General features: G+C 47.4%; 1 protein-coding gene across 1 annotated transcript in view; it reads right to left on the reverse strand.

The window, feature by feature from the left end:
- The window catches only part of BCAR3 (BCAR3 adaptor protein, NSP family member), a 106,990-nt gene extending 90,321 nt beyond the window's left edge, over nucleotides 1-16,669 (reverse strand). Inside the window, exons 1-2 of the mRNA XM_087820601.1 lie at nucleotides 16,599-16,669; nucleotides 7,740-8,067 (exon numbers count right to left, since the gene is read on the reverse strand). Of these exons, the coding sequence (XP_087676727.1) occupies nucleotides 7,740-8,056 (317 nt within the window). The 5' untranslated portion in view covers nucleotides 8,057-8,067; nucleotides 16,599-16,669. The remainder of the gene's footprint in view (nucleotides 1-7,739; nucleotides 8,068-16,598) is intronic.
- Between the last annotated feature and the right edge of the window lie 1,160 nt (nucleotides 16,670-17,829).

The following is a 17,829-nucleotide window of genomic DNA, read 5'->3' on the forward strand; positions in this document are numbered from 1 at the left end:
CTTTTAGCTCAGACCTCTCTCCAGAGCTCCAGGCTCATACTACCAACTGGTGGTTAGCATCTCCACTTCGACCTGCATTCATCTCAAACTTGGCACACCCAAAACAGAAGTCTCGATTCTCTGCCATTTACTATCATCCCTCCCCAAGAAAAAGCAACCAACCAAACAAATGAAGCCCTGCTCCTTTCCCAGTCTTCTCCATCTCAGTGAACAGTCCCATCCCATACACCCAGCTGCCTGAGCCACGCTTGGCTGTCCATCTCCCTCACCCCACCACATGCAGCCCTCAGTAAATCGGCAGACTACCTGCAAAACAGATCTCGAATCCACCCACTTTCATCTCCTCCACCACCATCCTGCAGCACACCCCCACCTGCTTCCTGCATTTTTGGGACCACCTCCTAACCTCCCTCCAGCCCCTCTTCCCCCTTCAATCGCTTCTCCACAGAGAGACGAAGTAAGCTTCTAAAAACTACATCAGATCAGGCTATTCCCTTACTTTAAATGTTCCTCTTTGCCCTAGAGAGAAAATCTAACTCCTTATCAAGGTCTAGATCAGTGTTGTCCAACAGAAATACAATGTAATTTTAAATTTCCCAGTAGCCAATTAAAAGGAAATAAGTGAAATTAACTTAAATATTTTATTTAACCTACTATTTCAAAAGTATTATCATTTCAAACATAGTAACACAAAAATATTAATGAAGGATTTTACATTCTCTTTTTATATTAAATCTTCAAATGTTTCCTCCCCCAGAGAGGCCTTCCCTCCACCCAATCCAAGGGGCTCTCTGCTGTCCCTTCCTTGTACCCCCTCATTGTGTTATGTATTTGTTGATGTGTCTGTCTGTGTGCCCCCTAATCTGGGCCCTCTCTAAGGACAGGGCCCACATCTGTTTCATCCTCCATGGGAACTTGGTACCCAGAACAATGCCTGACACAAAATAAGCTCAATAAACATTCAATGAAGAATAAACAGTGAAGACACTGACATTAAGAACACAGACGAGCGGCCAAAGGCTGGGCCAGTCCGCTGAAAACAGCCTCTGTTTTGAGTCTCAGCACAATGGGGAGCTGGTCTTTCAGCGCAGGGCAAGGTGCTTAGACCTGTAATCGTGAGTGGTGGCCAAGCCTCTCTGCTGCAGGGCAGCTTAGGGCAGACCCAGATAGAGCTTTCCTGCCAGGCTCCGCCAACATGTGGGAAACTTCTTCCACGGCAGCCGCAGGCACTGAATGTGATCTCAGGTTACACAGGAGCATTAGGAGCCTCCCAGGAGGAAGGAAGGATGAAAACTGACATCTGAGCCTTTCTCCATGCCAGGTTCCGTGCCAGGTACCCTCGCATGGGACTCTCCTTGACCTTATAGCTGCCCTTTGAGGATGTGAAGGTTCAGAAAGGTATAGTAACTTGCACAAGGCCACAAGGCTACCAGGTCTGGCTGCTGGAATCAGCATCAAGGTCACTGGCAGCCTTCTCCGATGGTCGTGGCCACATCCGTGTCCCAGCAAACGCACCTGTAGCCTTCAGGGTCAGGTGCCACTCAGCAGAGCTGGAGCAGAAGAATAATCTGCTAGTGACCAGATGGGAGCTGAGAGCAGCGACCCGCTCCACCCGGAGTCCCGGAAAGCTCGTGTGAAAGTCAGAGCATTGACATTCAGTGGAGCCTTCATATTTAGTGACTGCACTCCTCAGTTGGGGGTATTTTCAGCCCCGTTTTATGGTATAGGACTTGTCCTAGTTCACACACCGAGTAAGCGGAAAAGCAGGGACCTCAACTGAGACCTCTGGGTTACCTCCCTTGTGTTTTCTCTTTCTCTCCACAGCAGGAGTCTTCTTACCTTTGGTTGCTATGTTTGCAGGTAAACCTGGACCCACAGGCAGTCCAGGCTGCTTAAAGACTGGGCCAATTATGAAAAGTTTCTCAGACTTCCGTAATTTGTAAATAACAGTACATCCTTAAAACCAGAAGACCATGAGTGCTTGCCCTGAGGCCTCTGAGAAGAAAGAACTTGAAATTCTGCATCCAGTCCCATAGCTAGTCTCTCAGGGACAGACTGGGTGGTGACAGCATTACAAAGCTGTGAACAGCAGGGTGGCCCGAGGGCTTATCAGTCCTGTGGCTCCAGTCCAGGGCTCTTGCCTGCAGGCTCCTGCCTACGGTCTCCTTCCAATCAACAATAGCAACTACAGCTTCTCCAGCTTGCATCCTTCTGGCCAGGCTGGGATGGAACCCAGATCCACATGTAATAAGACCACGGATAATTTGTAACTACACAGCACCTTCTGATTACAACACGTTTTAACACATACCAAGGGTACAAAAAACTCTCATAGTTTCTGACTGTCAGAATAGTAAAAAACCTGACCTTTCCCAAACAGCTTGTAGGAAGCCTGAAAAAACATGATTTAAAGCAGGTCCGTCCAAGATGCAGGGGTCGGGGGAGCCAGAGAAAATGTTGAGGATGACATTGTGTAATTCTCTGATCATTTTCTTGGCTGTGGTTTGCAATCAGTTAAAAAAAAAAAAAAATCCTTTCGTTTTCTCCAGAAGAACAGCTGAGAATGCACAGATCCCAGACTTCAGGTTCAAATCATCCCTGTCAGTAGAGGATTTAGGACTACTGTCGGGCAGCTGGTGGACAGACAGGCATTTTCCATTTTCTGGGCTCCCTCAACCCTGGGGCAAGCAAGATCCCCAGCAGGGGCTAAGCTCACCTCTGACCCGGCTGCTCCTGGCCTCAGCACACCAGGGGCCACCGGGACCTGATGCTCACCATTCTTTGGAATTCACTCACCCATCCACAACAGCTGCATTCAAACACCACAGGGCATTTCAAAATGTTAGTAAAACTCAACTTTGAAATTTAAAAAATAAAAATTCAACACATGGTAGAGACATTCTTGTCATTCTGCTAACTCAATCAATGGCCTTCTATTAAATAAAATCTATTAATTGATTAAATAGAGTTTTTCAGCTCTAAACCTAACATTTCCTCTGTGCACAAAAAGCTTCCAATCTGCAGATAGCAGACATGACCACGTGTAAATAAAATGCAGATTTTTGCATGTGGATCTTCACTTTTAGATCCTTCTGATTAACTCTGAGCTAAAAGGTAGATTTATGTCTGGGGGAACTTGCTTCATTAAGGAGAAAGCAGTGGTTATAGACCTTGGTAGCTCTGAAGAGGAACAAACAAAACGATTTTTCACGTGACGGCATCGACACAGCCCAGAGTGAAGCCCTGACATCAGTGTTTGGATAGGAGTCCGCACGGATGCCGTGCCTGACACTTGTGCTTCAGCCCCGAGGAGCTGACACTGTGACACGGTAGGTTACTTACTGCCTGGGAAAGTATACCGGATTTTAACTTGGGCTAATTCTGCAGACTTCCTGGCCCCTGTTGGTTAAAACACTTGTGACTAGTCAGTCAGCTTCCCTCATGCAAATGAATGAAACATCACATTGTCCCACCACATGCTCCCACAGCACAAGGGGCAGAAGGAATTAGGCACTCGGCAGCTGTTCCCAGGAATGCGTGCCTCCACGTACCCACAGGCAGGAAAAGGACCCGGACCGCCTCCAAGCGCTGATCCTTCAGCTATCCCAGCGACACAGATATCCACCAACAGGAACCGGTCCCCTCTAGCCCAAGGGAGGTCCCAGATTCAAATAAAAATTCTCCTTGAAGATAAATGAATCAAAGAGACACCAGTGAACAGCGCTAATGTCAGGGGGAAATCCTGTCTGCAGACCTGTCGGAGAAGCCTGCGAACAAAGGCTCCCTCTGTGACATCAGGCAGCAGGTTTAAGAGAGCCCTGGCTTCTCGCTTTGGCCACCTTTCAAAACCACAAGTACATCCAAGGGCAGCCAAGACAACAACAAAGCCAAGAGATACAGTCTCCGAATGAGCAGACCAACTCCCCCTCCCTGGCCTGCCTTCTGCCTGGCTCTTGGGGACTGAGGTTCCATTCCCCCCGAGGGGGATGTTGGAGGCCCTGGATTCACGCGATGCGGACTGAAGCTTTCCACGCAAGAAGATAAGCTCAGCGGATGCCCAAAGCTAGTGCCAACATTCTGGGGAGGCTGTGGAGCACAGCATCTGAGGAAGGCCCTACAGCACTTTCTGGGTTCTAATCCCAGCTCAGTCACCCATTAGGGTCTGATCTTAGAGGCCTCAGCATCCCTGAACCATTTTCCCAAGGGTAAATGGTGATGGTGATGATGCTCATGATAAAATCTGCTATGTCTCTCACACATGATGTTCAAACGAGATAATTTATGAATATATCCTTTAAGATACTTTAAAACTATAAAATGTAAGAGATAATAATTCATGTGGATATGACATGTTTATATGACAGTTTAATACTACAAATTTTTAGGTCAAAGGGGAGACTTCCTCTGCTTTGCCCAGGACCTCACAGGGTAGATATTCAATTAATATTCAATCATAATAAAAGGGACTTTTTAATGATTAGTAAGGTAAACACACCTGTTGGGAAACTTGCAACTTATCAGAGTATTTCACAAGACAAGGAGGTGCTGCCTGGAGAGTTTCCCTCTACACACAGGGGGTGCATGTGAAGAGCGGGCCTGGGCTCTTGGTGATGGCCCTACCATCGTCATGCCAACACCAAATGTGACAAAAAGGAAGGTTTCACATTTGAAACCCAGTCAAGTCGTAAAATTAATGCCCAAATTCACTAAGAAAAGCAGCAAGTAAGGCCAAAAGAGTTTACCAGAAATAAGCCCCCTAAAATATCAATAATTTTAATCCTCACCTGAGAATATTTTTCCCATTGATTTTTGAGAGAGGGAAAGGGAGAGAGAGGAGGGGGAGAGAGAGAAACATCGACCACAGGGAATGAACCTTTCAGAGTGTGGATCCACGCTCTAACCACTGAGCAAACCATCCAGGGCTCAATACTCTTATTAAAGATAGACCTCCGTAGTCTGCGGTCCCTGAAGACACAGAGTCAAAGCTCTGACTTTCAAACAGACGTGGCTCCCAGCTTCCAGTGCTGAGTGAGCTGGGGCAGTGGGCTGCTGGTATGTAAGCAATGAGTTAGGAATAGAAACACTATTTCTCCCTCCCGTGGCTCCCTGTTGCACCTTAGGCAAACCCCTTCCCCGGAACCCCGGGTTCTCAATCTTCGTCTCTACTTTTTCACAGACACAAAGTCTGATTATATCAACGGCTTGTTCCTGAAAGAAATTGAGGCAGCTCATAATCTTATTAGGACTACTTAAGGGGATTTAAAAAAGAGAAAAGAAGGAACTTTAAACTCAAAATTGGGAACACTTCGGAATATTTAAAACAATGTATTAGGTCATTAGCAATAATAAGTGGGGGAACAGGACTTTATGATCCTTTGACACACAATCACTTGCCTTTTCAGCAGAATTTTAAAGGATACGCACTTATTGTTAAGGGCAAATGCAGGAAGCAACAAGGTATTTTAAATTAAGGGAAAAAGATGTGGCTCTGGATGAACGTAACTCTGAGTCATAAACAAACCTAAGCCAGCAGTGCTTGTTAAGTCTCCCACTGCCTGGACTTCAAACTCAGGACCTTCGCCCAGACCCCTGATTAGATCTTTTTACAGAGATCGGACCTCTCTGTCCAAGTCAGTTTTCAAGTCAAAAAGCTTTGAACTCCTGGCAGGTCGACAGCTTGGACCTTGGATGTTTATCAAGAACTTCCTCAAGATAGGAAGCATGACTCTATGACCACCCCAGCCCCCTGGCGTGTCCCCTGGTAAGAGCTGGCACCTAGCCAAGACCTTAGAATGTCAAGAGATGAGCTTGTGACTTGTCTGTGTGTGGTAATACAAGGTTTAAGGTAAAAAATAAAAAGTGGCCACAGGAAGCCAGGTGACGGTTTGTTCTGACTCTACATCGTGGATTCTGGCCTTTGTGCTTATTTTGGGGTAACCAATAGCTATTTTTCTTTGCTGCCTCGTAGCTTCATGAGAGGGAGCCACGATGGCTCCCCTTCTGCATCTCACCTGTTAAGCACCAGTGATGTGATAGAAACGATATTGTGCACAGGCATGTACCTCCGCATTTACCTGTTTCACCAGCAGGCTCTCTGAGCTAGGAGTTTTGTTTTGGAGCATGTCTAGGGCCTTCTAATGGATCTGGTTCTCGTTGGGGAACTTCTGGTCTGATGTCAGAAACATTTCAGAGCTCTCTAATGCTTTCTACAGAGAATACCTGGGCCTCCACTTAATTTCTTCTTGTACTTCTGCAATACTAAAAACTAACTCTAAACTCTTACCTGCCTAGCTCCCTCCCAACATCTATACTATTCTCTCTCAACTTGCTACACTCCAGCCACAGCTTCACTTAGGGTTTCTCAAACATGCCAGAATTGTCCCCCACCCCTCTGGCACCGTCTTTGCACTTGCTCTCCTTCTGCCTGGGCCAGCCTTCCACTGGTTCTCACACTATCTTCTCTCATTCAGGTCTTAGCTTAAATATCATCTCCTCAGAGACCTGACCCTATAAAACAGATATAACCCAATAAATCTCCAGCACATCCCTCTATTTCCTCTATAACACTTACTGTAATCTGCAATTGTATTATCTTTTTAATTGTATTTGTTATCTGGGTCCTTCAGTAGGATATGGGCTCTGAGAGGACACTGTTTCAGATTTCCATAGCTATCCTGTTAGTTCACATATTTCTCCACCCTGTAAAAGGGCAAGAGCAGATTACTGAAATGTTTTGGCTGCTAGAATGTCTTCAATGTTGGACCAGCCCTTCAGTTAGATACTCAGAGGAGTTGGGAAGAATTTTCCAGGTGAAGCACTAGTACTTATAAAATCAGTGTACTCTAATTAATGTAGGTGCTCCATGTATAGGTATTGAACAAATAAATGAGCCACGATCAAAGTGGCCTTCTTTGCTACAGGATGGGACAAAAAGAGACACACCAGATGTAACAAAAGAAACCAACCCTGTCTTTGCCCAGTAGCATCACAGGTTGCTGATCTTTCCCAACAGGAAAAGGAGTGCAGGTTCAAAACCAGCTTGAACAAGCAGGAACCAATCACAGCCAGGCCCCTTACAAACCCAGAGAAGAAGCCTGTACAACTATAAAGCTTACAGTTACCCAGATGTGTGGTGGATAGAAGGAGAAACAAATTCTATTGTATTTTTCAGCTGGCCTAATGATGCATCCACACAAAATTTTATTTCATCATGTTACAACTAAATATATGGAGATACGGGTCATAATTCATAGACATCCTGGCATCTCCTTAGAATTGGATGGATGTAGTTCAGAGTCTGATGTTACAAAAAAAACAAACTTATGCTTCTTTTGGAGGGATGTAATGATACAGAAGGTTGGCTTTGAAAATACTCTCAAATATTAGATGATATTAAAAATGGTTCTTTTTTTAGGTGTTATAGTTTTTTTGTGTTATGATTATATATTTTTAAAAAACAAGCCCTTATCTTTGAAAGACACATACCAAAATATTCACAGATAAAATAAAATGAGGTCTGAGATTTGCTTCAAAATAATACCAGAGGAAGGAAAGTGGGTGGGAAAAAAGACAGAGCAGAGCTGGCCATGGGTTGATAACTGAGGCTGGGATGGGCCCATGGAAGCGCATTAAACTATTTGTTCTCCTTTATACATGTTTGACATTTCCCCTCATAAGACGACTTTTTAAAAAAGTTGTTTAAGACAAGTCATTTTCCCGCATGAAATTAAAGAAGTTACCTGAAGGTGAAGGCCTCGCCCTTCCAGTCCTGCCGTGGGTGCTCCTGGATGGTGTCCTGGGTCAGGGGTGAGTTCTGCCGTGGGGATTTGGCGTGGGGAAGGGTACCCATGTGACTGAAGCTATCACAGGACCTAATGGGAGGAGGGCCCTTCTTCTTCCGTGGAAGGGTGCCGTGTATAGACACGTCCTGATAGGCATCTGCGCGGTGATCAACGAGAGGTGACTTGCTGCTCAGAAGGTCCATGGACGAGGCCAGGGGGAGCTGGTGATTCACCGACATGTTTCTGGGAAGGCTTGCGAACTTCCCCGCAGCCATGATTCTCAGCTCTGAAGGGGAATGAAAGGAGGGAAGGTATAAATCTAAGACAATCACAAGAACGGACTTCCTACCTACGAAAGGAAATGGAAATATATTGCCTAACAAAAGAAAATGTTCAGGGCGGTAAAAGACAAACATTGAATGGCATCATAGTGAAATTTAATACAAATAGGAAGTTTGCTCATGTCCTTTTTTGATATTACAGAGGAATTCTCCTGGGCTGGCAGCAGGTCTGCCCACGGAAAAGGGCAAACACACTTCAGGGACTTTAGACGCACATGAGCTGTTTTATTATTTCAGGTGACTGAAACTGATGGAACCGCATGACTAACGAAAAGATTACTGAGGAGGGGCTCAAGGTTTCAGTAACAAGTGCATTAGAGAAAATGTTGTAAATATGTTAGATGGTTAGCTCACATTTCTCTACCACCTTTTACATGATAGGAACAGGCGGGGATTACTGGAATTCCTCAGCTGCTAGAGCTCATTCAGTGCCAGCCCAGCCCCTCAGTTGTGCAACCCACAGCGACGGGGCAACTTTTCTGTCAATGACCTGGTGCTTATAAATAAATCAATGTGCTCTAATTAACGATGACAGGCCAGGGTCAGGGGTCAGGAGGTGGGCCACTCCTCCATACATCAGTGGGCTCAGCTGCAGAGGGAAGCCACTGAGGTGGGGGCTCCATGTACACTGTCCCCCAGGGAGAGGGGTCAGGAACCTGCCTGCCACCAGCAGGGTTAAGCAATGTGCATGGGTGTCTGCATAGTCAGGGAAGAGTGGGGGGGAAAAAGGAGGGAATGGAAAGAAAAAGGAAACCTGAGCTTATATGCAAAAGCAGCCCCAACAATTGTTCCCAGCTTTGATCACTAGTAAAAATGTTCACGCTGAGAGAGTCAGCGCCTCCAATGCCCCCCAAACAAATGATGGTTTTGACCTAAGCCAAATTATATGACATTTATAAGGCCAGCATTTGAGGAAAAGAAACACAAGCCTGAATAAAAATTAGGGCTAGTTCCTGGAGACACAAGGATCCAGAATGAGTCCCTCTAGTCATGTTATCAGACTGGTCTGGACAACAGCAGCCTAGCTACGCCCGACGCACTGGCCTCTGCAAGGCTGGCCAGCAGAACATCCCTCGGCTCTGCAGCATGCTCTCTAAGCCTGCAGCCCCACTCCACACAGACGCCTCTTCCCACTGCGGAGAAGACAGCTCCGAGTAAACATCGTCACTTAATAGAACTACTGCAGAGTCAGTGCCACAAGGGAATTGAGGATTTGGGACATGGCTTGAAAGACAACCAGCACAGCCCTCTAAAATCTCCTAGTGCAAGAGGAAGAACCAGGATAGATGGCAGAGTGTGCTAAGAAAACAACTGACAACAAAAACACACAGGGCCCGCTGCTTTTGTGTGCAACAGAGAGAAATACACAAATGCTGGGGGCTGGGTAAAAGGAGACCCCTCACTCAATGTATCTAATCCTAACCCTGGCTTCAGTTCTTTGCCAAACCTGGTAATTCCAGGGCTTGTCTGCTCCATGTCTAACTGGGACCACACAGAAGGCCTGGCTCACAGCGGGTGCAGAACAATAGAATGATGCGGCCCCTTCCCATCGGGGCCGCTCCCGGGGCTGACCGGTGCCTGGCACACTGTCAGCACTTGCTCAACATTAATCATCATTATTAAAAAAGAAACCAAACTCCCTGGCCCTCCCACCAGTGACGTAAGCTGACTAGGATTCCCTCACCCTGCACACACATATCCCACAGCTGGGAACTCTCACCTGTCTGACCTATCAGCACCTTCTTTCTCCAGACAGTCCTGGATCATTTCAAAGAACCTTGTGGGGAGGCCAAGAGCACCCCACAGAAACTCTTTTTGTGCACAGGGCCACACTGTCGATCAACTCAATTTCCAGGCTAGCATGATGGGCGAAAGCTACCCGGGCTCCAGTGTTTCCGGCAGCCTGTTTTCTCTCTGCCTACCCAAACATACCTAGGTTTCAAGATTGAGCCAAAATGTTCTAGAGTGCCTCACAACTCCGTTTATTCTCGGCTCTAGAGGGATATTAACACCTGCCCTTTCTACTTTCAATTCGACAAACATTTAAGTGCCTACTCCTTAGAAGATACCCAGAGAAACAAAGAGTCCTAAGCCACAACCCCTGACCATGTGCTCCGAGAGGGTAAAATACAGACCATCAACAGGGTCCCTTAACAGGCTGGAGGGAAGAACAATTAATTTTTTAATTAAACTTATTGGGGTGACATTGGTTAATAAAATTATGTGTTTCAAGTGTATATTTCTATGATCCCTCATCTGTATATTACACTGTGTGCCCACCACCCAAAGTCAAATCTTCTTCCGTCACCATATATTTGACCCCTTTACCCTTTACCACCCTCTACCCTCCTTCCCTCTGTAACCACATGATGTCTGAGTTTTTGTTTGTCTTGTTTATTTGTTGCTTTCTGTTTTATATCCCACAGATGAGTGAAATCGTATGAAGAACAGTCAACTTTGACAAAAGGATTCAAGGAGGATCTCAGAGAGGGCCTCGCTGGAGGCGAAGGATTTTGAAAGGTGGAAAACAGTAAGGAAAAGCCTTCCAAGAGGATGCTGTAAGGGCAGACACATAAAGGCAGGAAGCGCCCACAGGCTCAGGAAACTGCAAGCTGCGCGGTGGGGCTGGAGTGCAGGGGTCGGGAAGCATCTTCTGGAATAAGCACAGCTTAGGACCAGATTTTGAAGTCTCAGAGGCTTTGGCAAGATGTCTGGACTTGACCGTAAGTGCTGAGGAAGAAATGGAAGGGAGGTAATGCTGGTACCTCTGGTGGGAAGAGAGGGAGGCAAAGAAGTCAGTCTGGCTGATTGCCACTGAGGAACAATGAAGAACTGGACCTGGGGCAGTGGGCAGTGGGAGGGGGAGGAGGGGCAGAATGAAGAGCTGGGAGCTCCAGGCCTCTGGCTAGGAGACAGAGGCCTCAGCCGTGGGACAGTGGTGCGATGCTATAACACACCAAGTAGTGTAAGAAGGGGCCCTCCAGGAAGGTGGGTAACAAGCTCACCTCTGGAGCTGTTCCGTGTGATCCCAGCAGGACAGTTTGGTCTAGGAGGGTAGATACTGGCGTGTGCTGTTAGGAGCCAAGGTAGGATGTAGATTTTTAAGAGTCATCATCATAAAGGGAATATTTAAACCAGAGAGTAGATCCCTTAGCGTGTTATTATCAGATGTGATAACAGATGCGAAAGTACCTCTTAAGCTGTCAGGAACCATACAATATCCATGAATTATATCCCTACTCTCTTGTACCATGGCTGCTTCAAGCCTGTGAGGACCAAAGCAAGGAATGAATTCTGAAAATTTAAAGTGGTGGTTCTTAACCTAGCTGCACATTAAGAAGCCTCCAGCAAGCTTTTAAAATCCCAACACCCAACCCATGACCCAGACCAATGAAATCAGAATCTCAGGGGGAGGACCCTGGCAGCAGTCTGTTTAAAGTCCTCCGGTATTGTCTAACATGGAGGAAGGGCTGACAACCACTGGGTAAGAGAGTCTCTTTGGTTCAGAACAACTTACACTCAGATTTGTTTACCTGGGTAACAGAAGAGAAGAGAACGACAATGAGGAAATATCATTCAGTCAACAGAGGCATCTTTCGTTCCATTCAACGCTCATTTAAGGAGGAACTCCTATGTGGTGAGCACTGTGCTGGGTGTGGGGACAGTGCCAAACAACTACCCTCATGAGGTCACCACTCTATGGAGGAAGCAGACAGTAAGTAATGACCACTGTTGGTGACTCCCAGTGCTATGGGGGCAATGAAGTGGGGAGCAGGGTCTAGCAGCCCTGGAAAGGCTTCCCTGAGGAAGAGATGCTGACCCCAAGGATGTGAAGGAGAGTTGAACAATTATAAGGAGACGATCACTCCAGCTGAAGTTTCCAGAGAGTTCTCAGCTGCAGACACATTGAAAAATCACAGGCCAGACTCTCCTTTACGACTCCCTGCCTCTAAATTGGAATTCTTCCCCTTTAAAATACAGCCTTGTCCTGTGTCCAGTCACTTGGAAAGACTGGCTCAACCCTGGGCCCTGTGTCAAGTTTGAATCAGTCCAATGGTGGGGGAGGTGGTCCCAGCCCAGAGACATAACCTCGAAAATAAAACAAACTAAAAGTGGGGCAGGGGATAGAAGGGGGAACTACAGGTGGAAGCAGCTCATTTGCAACCTTTGGGTTGCTCTATTTCCTACTCGAGCTTTATTTACTTTTAATCTTTCCAGATTCTAGGACGCCAGTGAGGAAATCCAAAGGATGGAAGTGCATGGTGTGTAGTTGAATCTAGGTTCAAGGTAAGTACTTTCCATTTTCACAGAGAAGCCACTTACCACATTTGACCACTAGGCAGAATCTCAGCGTGTTATATGTAGATGGGATCTCAGAGAATCAAGCCCCTTCCTTTTTCCAGATAAGAAAATAAATGTTCATTCAATATATATTCTCTGAAGGTTTACAATGTACCAAGGCTGAGGAAATAATAAACTCGACAAGGTCCTGCTCTTATAGAGCCTTCTGTGATGGTGGAGTCCAACCAACACAGATATGAAAACAAACTAGGTCACGTCCCAGTCACAAGGGCACTCAGGAACACAAAACAGGATGAAATGATAGAATGTACTGGCTGGGGATGGATGGCTATTTTAGATTAGGTGGTCTGCGAAGGCCTCTCTGAGGAGGAAATAATGACATGAGACCTGGAAAAAAGAGAAGGGGCCAATCAAGAGAAGATCAGAATGGAGTTCCAGGCAGGGGATTCTGCAAATGCAAAGGCCTTGAGGTGGGATCATGTGGTTGGAAGAGCAGCGAGGAGACGAAATCCAAGTCTCCAGTCTCTGGCTCCCATGTTTTCTCCACTTGGAGATGTTTCTGTCTTGATGTTTCTTGTCTTTATGTGCTTCTTATATACTAGTTGATTTTTAAAAATCAAACATGGTCTGACTCAGAACCTATGCTTGCTTTGGAGTCAGACACTTAGAGGCTCAAATCCCTACTCTGCCATTGACTTGCTTGCTGTATGGCCGGGACAAGTTACTCAACCTCCCTGACAGCTTCTCATTTGTAAAAATGGATTAACAATACTGATTTCATGAGGTTGTTGTGAACAGTAAATGTGATCATGTGTGGAAAGCCCTGACATATAGCAAGCACCCAATAAATAGTAGGTCTTCTCTAAGCAGAGCAGGGACCATGTCTGTCTTGCTTGTCACTATCCCTAGTACAATGAGAGTTCACAAATGAAGTCACTGCTTCTGGGGAAGACTGACCAGGAAGGATGAAGAGGGAAATGTTTTAACCTAAAGCAATAGATGTAAACACACCAAACCAAGTAGGACACAGACAGGCACACACACACAAAGGCACACCAAGTGAGCATGTATGCAGTCTTTAAAAGAAAAGCCCAGGTGAGACTTTGGCCACCAGACTTCACCTCTCTCCACTGTGCAGGTAAACAGACATAGTGTCCTGACTCAGTCTAAGGCCATGGAGCATATAATGTTGTTTCAGTTGACAATGGACCACATATGTGACAGTATGCCCATCGATTATAATGGAGCTAAAAAATTCCTATGGCCTAGTGATGTTGTAGCCATCATAATGCAACATGGTTCTCACGTGTTTGTGGTGATGCTGGTGAAAATAAACCTCCTATGCTACCAGTCATATAGAAGTATAGCACATACAATTATGTCCTATAATTTTAGAGTGTAGTGTTTTAGTGTTTTTTAATAATCTCACTTATTAAAAACCCCAATTTGCTGTAAAACAGTATACCATGTTACACCAGCAGCAGCCTCATGCATCTCGTGTTTACTCTGTCTCTTGATCACAGTAATTTTCTCTTGTGCTTGCTTTAATCTTGTGTTGTTTTATAAATTTAGTGTAGCCTAAGTGTACAGTATTTATAAAGTCTATAGCAGTGTACAGTGATGCCCTGCCCTTCACATCCACTCACCATTCACTCATTGACTTGCCCAGAGCAACTTCCAGTCCTGCAAGCTCCATTCATGGTAAGTGCCCTATACAGATGTACCATTTTTTATCTTTTATACTGTATTTTTACTGTGCCTTTCCTCTGTTTAGATACACAAATATTTAACCACGGTGTTATAATTGCCTATAGTATTCAGCACAGTAACGTGCTGTGCAGGTTTGTAGCCTGGGAGCAATAGGCTACACCACATAGGCAAGGTGTGTAGTGGGTTATACCATATCGGTTTGTGTAACTGCATTATATGATGTTCCCACAATGATAAAATCACCTAACAACATATTTCCCAGAATGCATCCCTGTTGTTTAGTTGTGCATGACTACAAAGGTCAAAGACTCTATATCTTAATATGAAAATGAGACCCATGTGAACATCAAAGAGCTGAAATCTCAGTAGGGACAAGAGCAAGCCTGACAAGCTCCCAACCTATGTGCTGCCTTCCAGACTCTGGGGCTGTGCTTTGAAATACTTGTGAATAGCAGCCTGACTCACTTGCTTTACCAAGATGTGTCAAAGAAACCGATGATCACATGCAAGTCAAGGCTGAGATGAGCAGCCCACTTACTTGGATTTTTCTATTTTACTTCTGATATGAGATATTTCTGGTCAAACTCTTGGATGGTCATCTGATGTGGGCTTTAAGAATTGTCTAGCCCAGCCGGGCGTGGCCCAGCGGTTGAGCATTGACCTAGGATCCAGGAGATCGGGGTTCGATTCCCAGTCAGGGCACATGCCCGGGTTGCGGGCTAGGCAGTCGATCAATGACTCTCTCATCATTGATGTTTCTCTCTCTCTCTCTATTTCCCCCTCTTTTCCTCTCTCTGAAATCAATAAAGATATGTTTAAAAAAAAAAAAAAAGAATTGTCTATATTTTAAACTCTGGAAATAATATTGCCTCCGCTGCCCCATTACGACATTGGCAGAGAATTTACAATTTAGATAGGTACTTTTATATCTTCTCTGCAGAGTCAGACGGGGAGAGGCGATGCAACATATAAAATCAGCTTGTCCACTTAACTGAAGTTTTGCTTGAGTTTAAAAATTACGAGTATCCTTTCATTTTTGAAGTAAATGCAATGAAGTCTAGCCAAGTTACTGAAGTATGAATAATTCTTCCCTGGATTGTATTTCAAGCACCATAGGATTTACATGATAAGGTTCTTAAGATTAGCACTGGACAAGCAGTTCTTTCTATATGAATAGGGGGAGATGGAGATCTCGGTTAGTCATCCTGGAAATGTCAGGCTTAGCGGCAGTTCAGAGAACTGGAGAGGGGAGGGGGTGGGGCTGAGGGAGCCGGTGGCATGGCGAGCTGTTTAGGTTACATACCCCGTTACCACCGGGTGCTCTGTGGCTTCCCCATGACCCACTGGGCAGCCCCTTCCCACTCCGGACCCGGCTGGGCCCAGCCCCCAGCCCTGAGGCCTGGCCCCCTCTTCCCGGACCTCGCCCCAGTCCTTGGCAGCACTCGGGGAGATTATCCCCTTTCAAACTGACCTTCCCTCGGCCCGTGCATTTTCCTTGGAGATATCTGCGTAGCCTTGGAAGATAAGAGTCAAGGCTTGAACGAATCTCTGAAGGCCTGGCTCATTTTCTATCTCGGCTAATGACTTCAGGCGAAGGCAGACACGCACGAAGCGAGGCAGCCAGCCTCTCCCCTTCGCACCTTGCTTCCAGCGCGTTAACACCAAAAACAGACTTTTCCACCCCTGGAAACCCCAGGCACCACCCTCCCAAACACGCCGCCCGCCCAGCTGCCTCGGAGCTCACGCGGCCTCTCCTGGATGAGTGGCTCCACCTGATCCAACTTTCCAAGCGGTGGCAGCCTCTGCCCGTAGGGAAAGACGGTTTGAGATGGGCACCTCCTTCCAGTCGCGCCCCCCGCCAGCCCCCGCCCCCCCCGACGCCGAAGGAGCCACACAACCAGCTATTCATTCTTCCTCAACAAAGGGAGAGAGGGAGGAAGATGTTGTCGACGGTTACACGGCAGGCTCCTCCGCTTTCTTTTGCAAACTTTCCAAGAGATTAGTGGAGAGACTCGCCTCCTTCAAGCCGGCGCTCCAGCGGAGCCCCTTGGCCCCGGCCTCCCTGCACCCGCCGGCCTTGGGGCAGAGAGAGGGGGACGCGGAGGGGCGGCTGGCCGAGCGGCCGGGAAGGGCGTGGGTTCAGGAGAGCCCGGCGCCCCGGCAGACGCCCCTCAAGAGCAAAGGGCACAGATGCCCGCCGCGGGCCACGTTTGGGGAAGCCCAGCGGGTTCAGAGGCCCCCGAGGGCGCACGTCCCGTCCCCACTTCCGCCACTCCCGACCCCAAACGCCGAAGCAACTGGGGGGGGGGGTTAGGGGATGGAGTGGGGGGGGGAGGGCGCCGGCTCTAGTTTCCCTTTAGCCTAAACTTTCTCCAACAAACTTCGCAGCCCGTCCTCCTAGGGAGGGAGAGGTCGAGGCGCTCCAGGAGGAGCGGCATCCCCGCGGTTCGCCCGGCAGACTCACCTCCCCGCGCGGCGCTCGGTGCCCGGGTCTTCCGCAGGGACTCAGGGGCCCCGCATCGCGGGCCGCGCACCGCGGCTGCTCCCCGAGCACGGGTGGCTCATGGTCTGCGGGGCGCGCTCGCCGAGAAGCCCGCGCGGCTCGCCCGTGCGCTCGGCGCTCCGGCTCCGGCAGCTGCGGGCGCGGCTCTGAGCCGGCGGCGCGCACTCCGGCCCTCAACTGGTGATTTGAGGCTTCGCGGCCCCACCCCGCAAGCCGATCCGCCTGGCCAGGCCCCTGGCGGAACCCCCTGCGACATTCACATGCAGTGACCTCGCCTTGCACTCCTCTGCGGGGATTTTAGAGCTTAGCTCTTGTGTCTCCCGCAGAAGACAGTCCTCGAGCGTAGATAGACCGCTTCCTCACTGAACCTCCTCTTGGGAGACAAACCCGCCTAATTCACTCCTCCCCCTTCCCCGCGTTATTTAATTACCCAGCAGATTTGCTTTGTTCAACTGCAGACACCTGGCTGGCTTTCAGTTTAAAGGCCTTTGATGGGATAAACATCCAGGTAACCACAAATAACCAAGCCCGGAGCACAGGCAAATCCATCACTCCCGTCTGGATATATTGAAAGCAAAGTGAGAGGTAAAGCGGCCCTTCAGTACTAGATGGCTCGGTGGGGTGAAAAATTAGAGCCAACTGGAGGACTTGCATACCAGACACCGACACCTATTATAAAGCTATAGAAATAATAATTGGCAACAAGGATATGCGAGCCGACCAATAGAACAGGGAGTTCAGAAACACATCTACATTTTGTGGTCCTTGGTTTATGTCAAAGATTGCCACTGTGATGCATTGGGAAAGGATGGCCTGTCTTTTCAGTAAATGGTGCTGGATCAACTGAACACCCGCATGGAGAAAAAAAGAACCTTGACCCCTACCTCATACCATACCAAAGATCAATTCCAGGTGGACTGCAGCCCTACATGGAAAAGGCAAAACAATAAAACTATCCAAAGTAAATATAAAAAAATATCTTCATGACCTTGAGGTAGGCAAAAACATTTCAGACACATATAGTACTAACTATAAAGGAAAAAAAAACAGGTAATTGAACATTTAGATCGAGAACACCTGCTCATCAAGACACCACCGGTGAGCCCAGCGTTTGAACAGCCACCTAGGATCCAGGTGACTGCAGTTCCATTCAGGTCAGGGCACCTGCCCCGGTTGCCGGCTCGGTCCCCAG

Source organism: Miniopterus natalensis, chromosome 9 (genome assembly GCF_054644295.1).
Source record: "Miniopterus natalensis isolate mMinNat1 chromosome 9, mMinNat1.hap1, whole genome shotgun sequence".
NCBI classification, from domain to species: Eukaryota; Metazoa; Chordata; class Mammalia; order Chiroptera; family Miniopteridae; genus Miniopterus; species Miniopterus natalensis.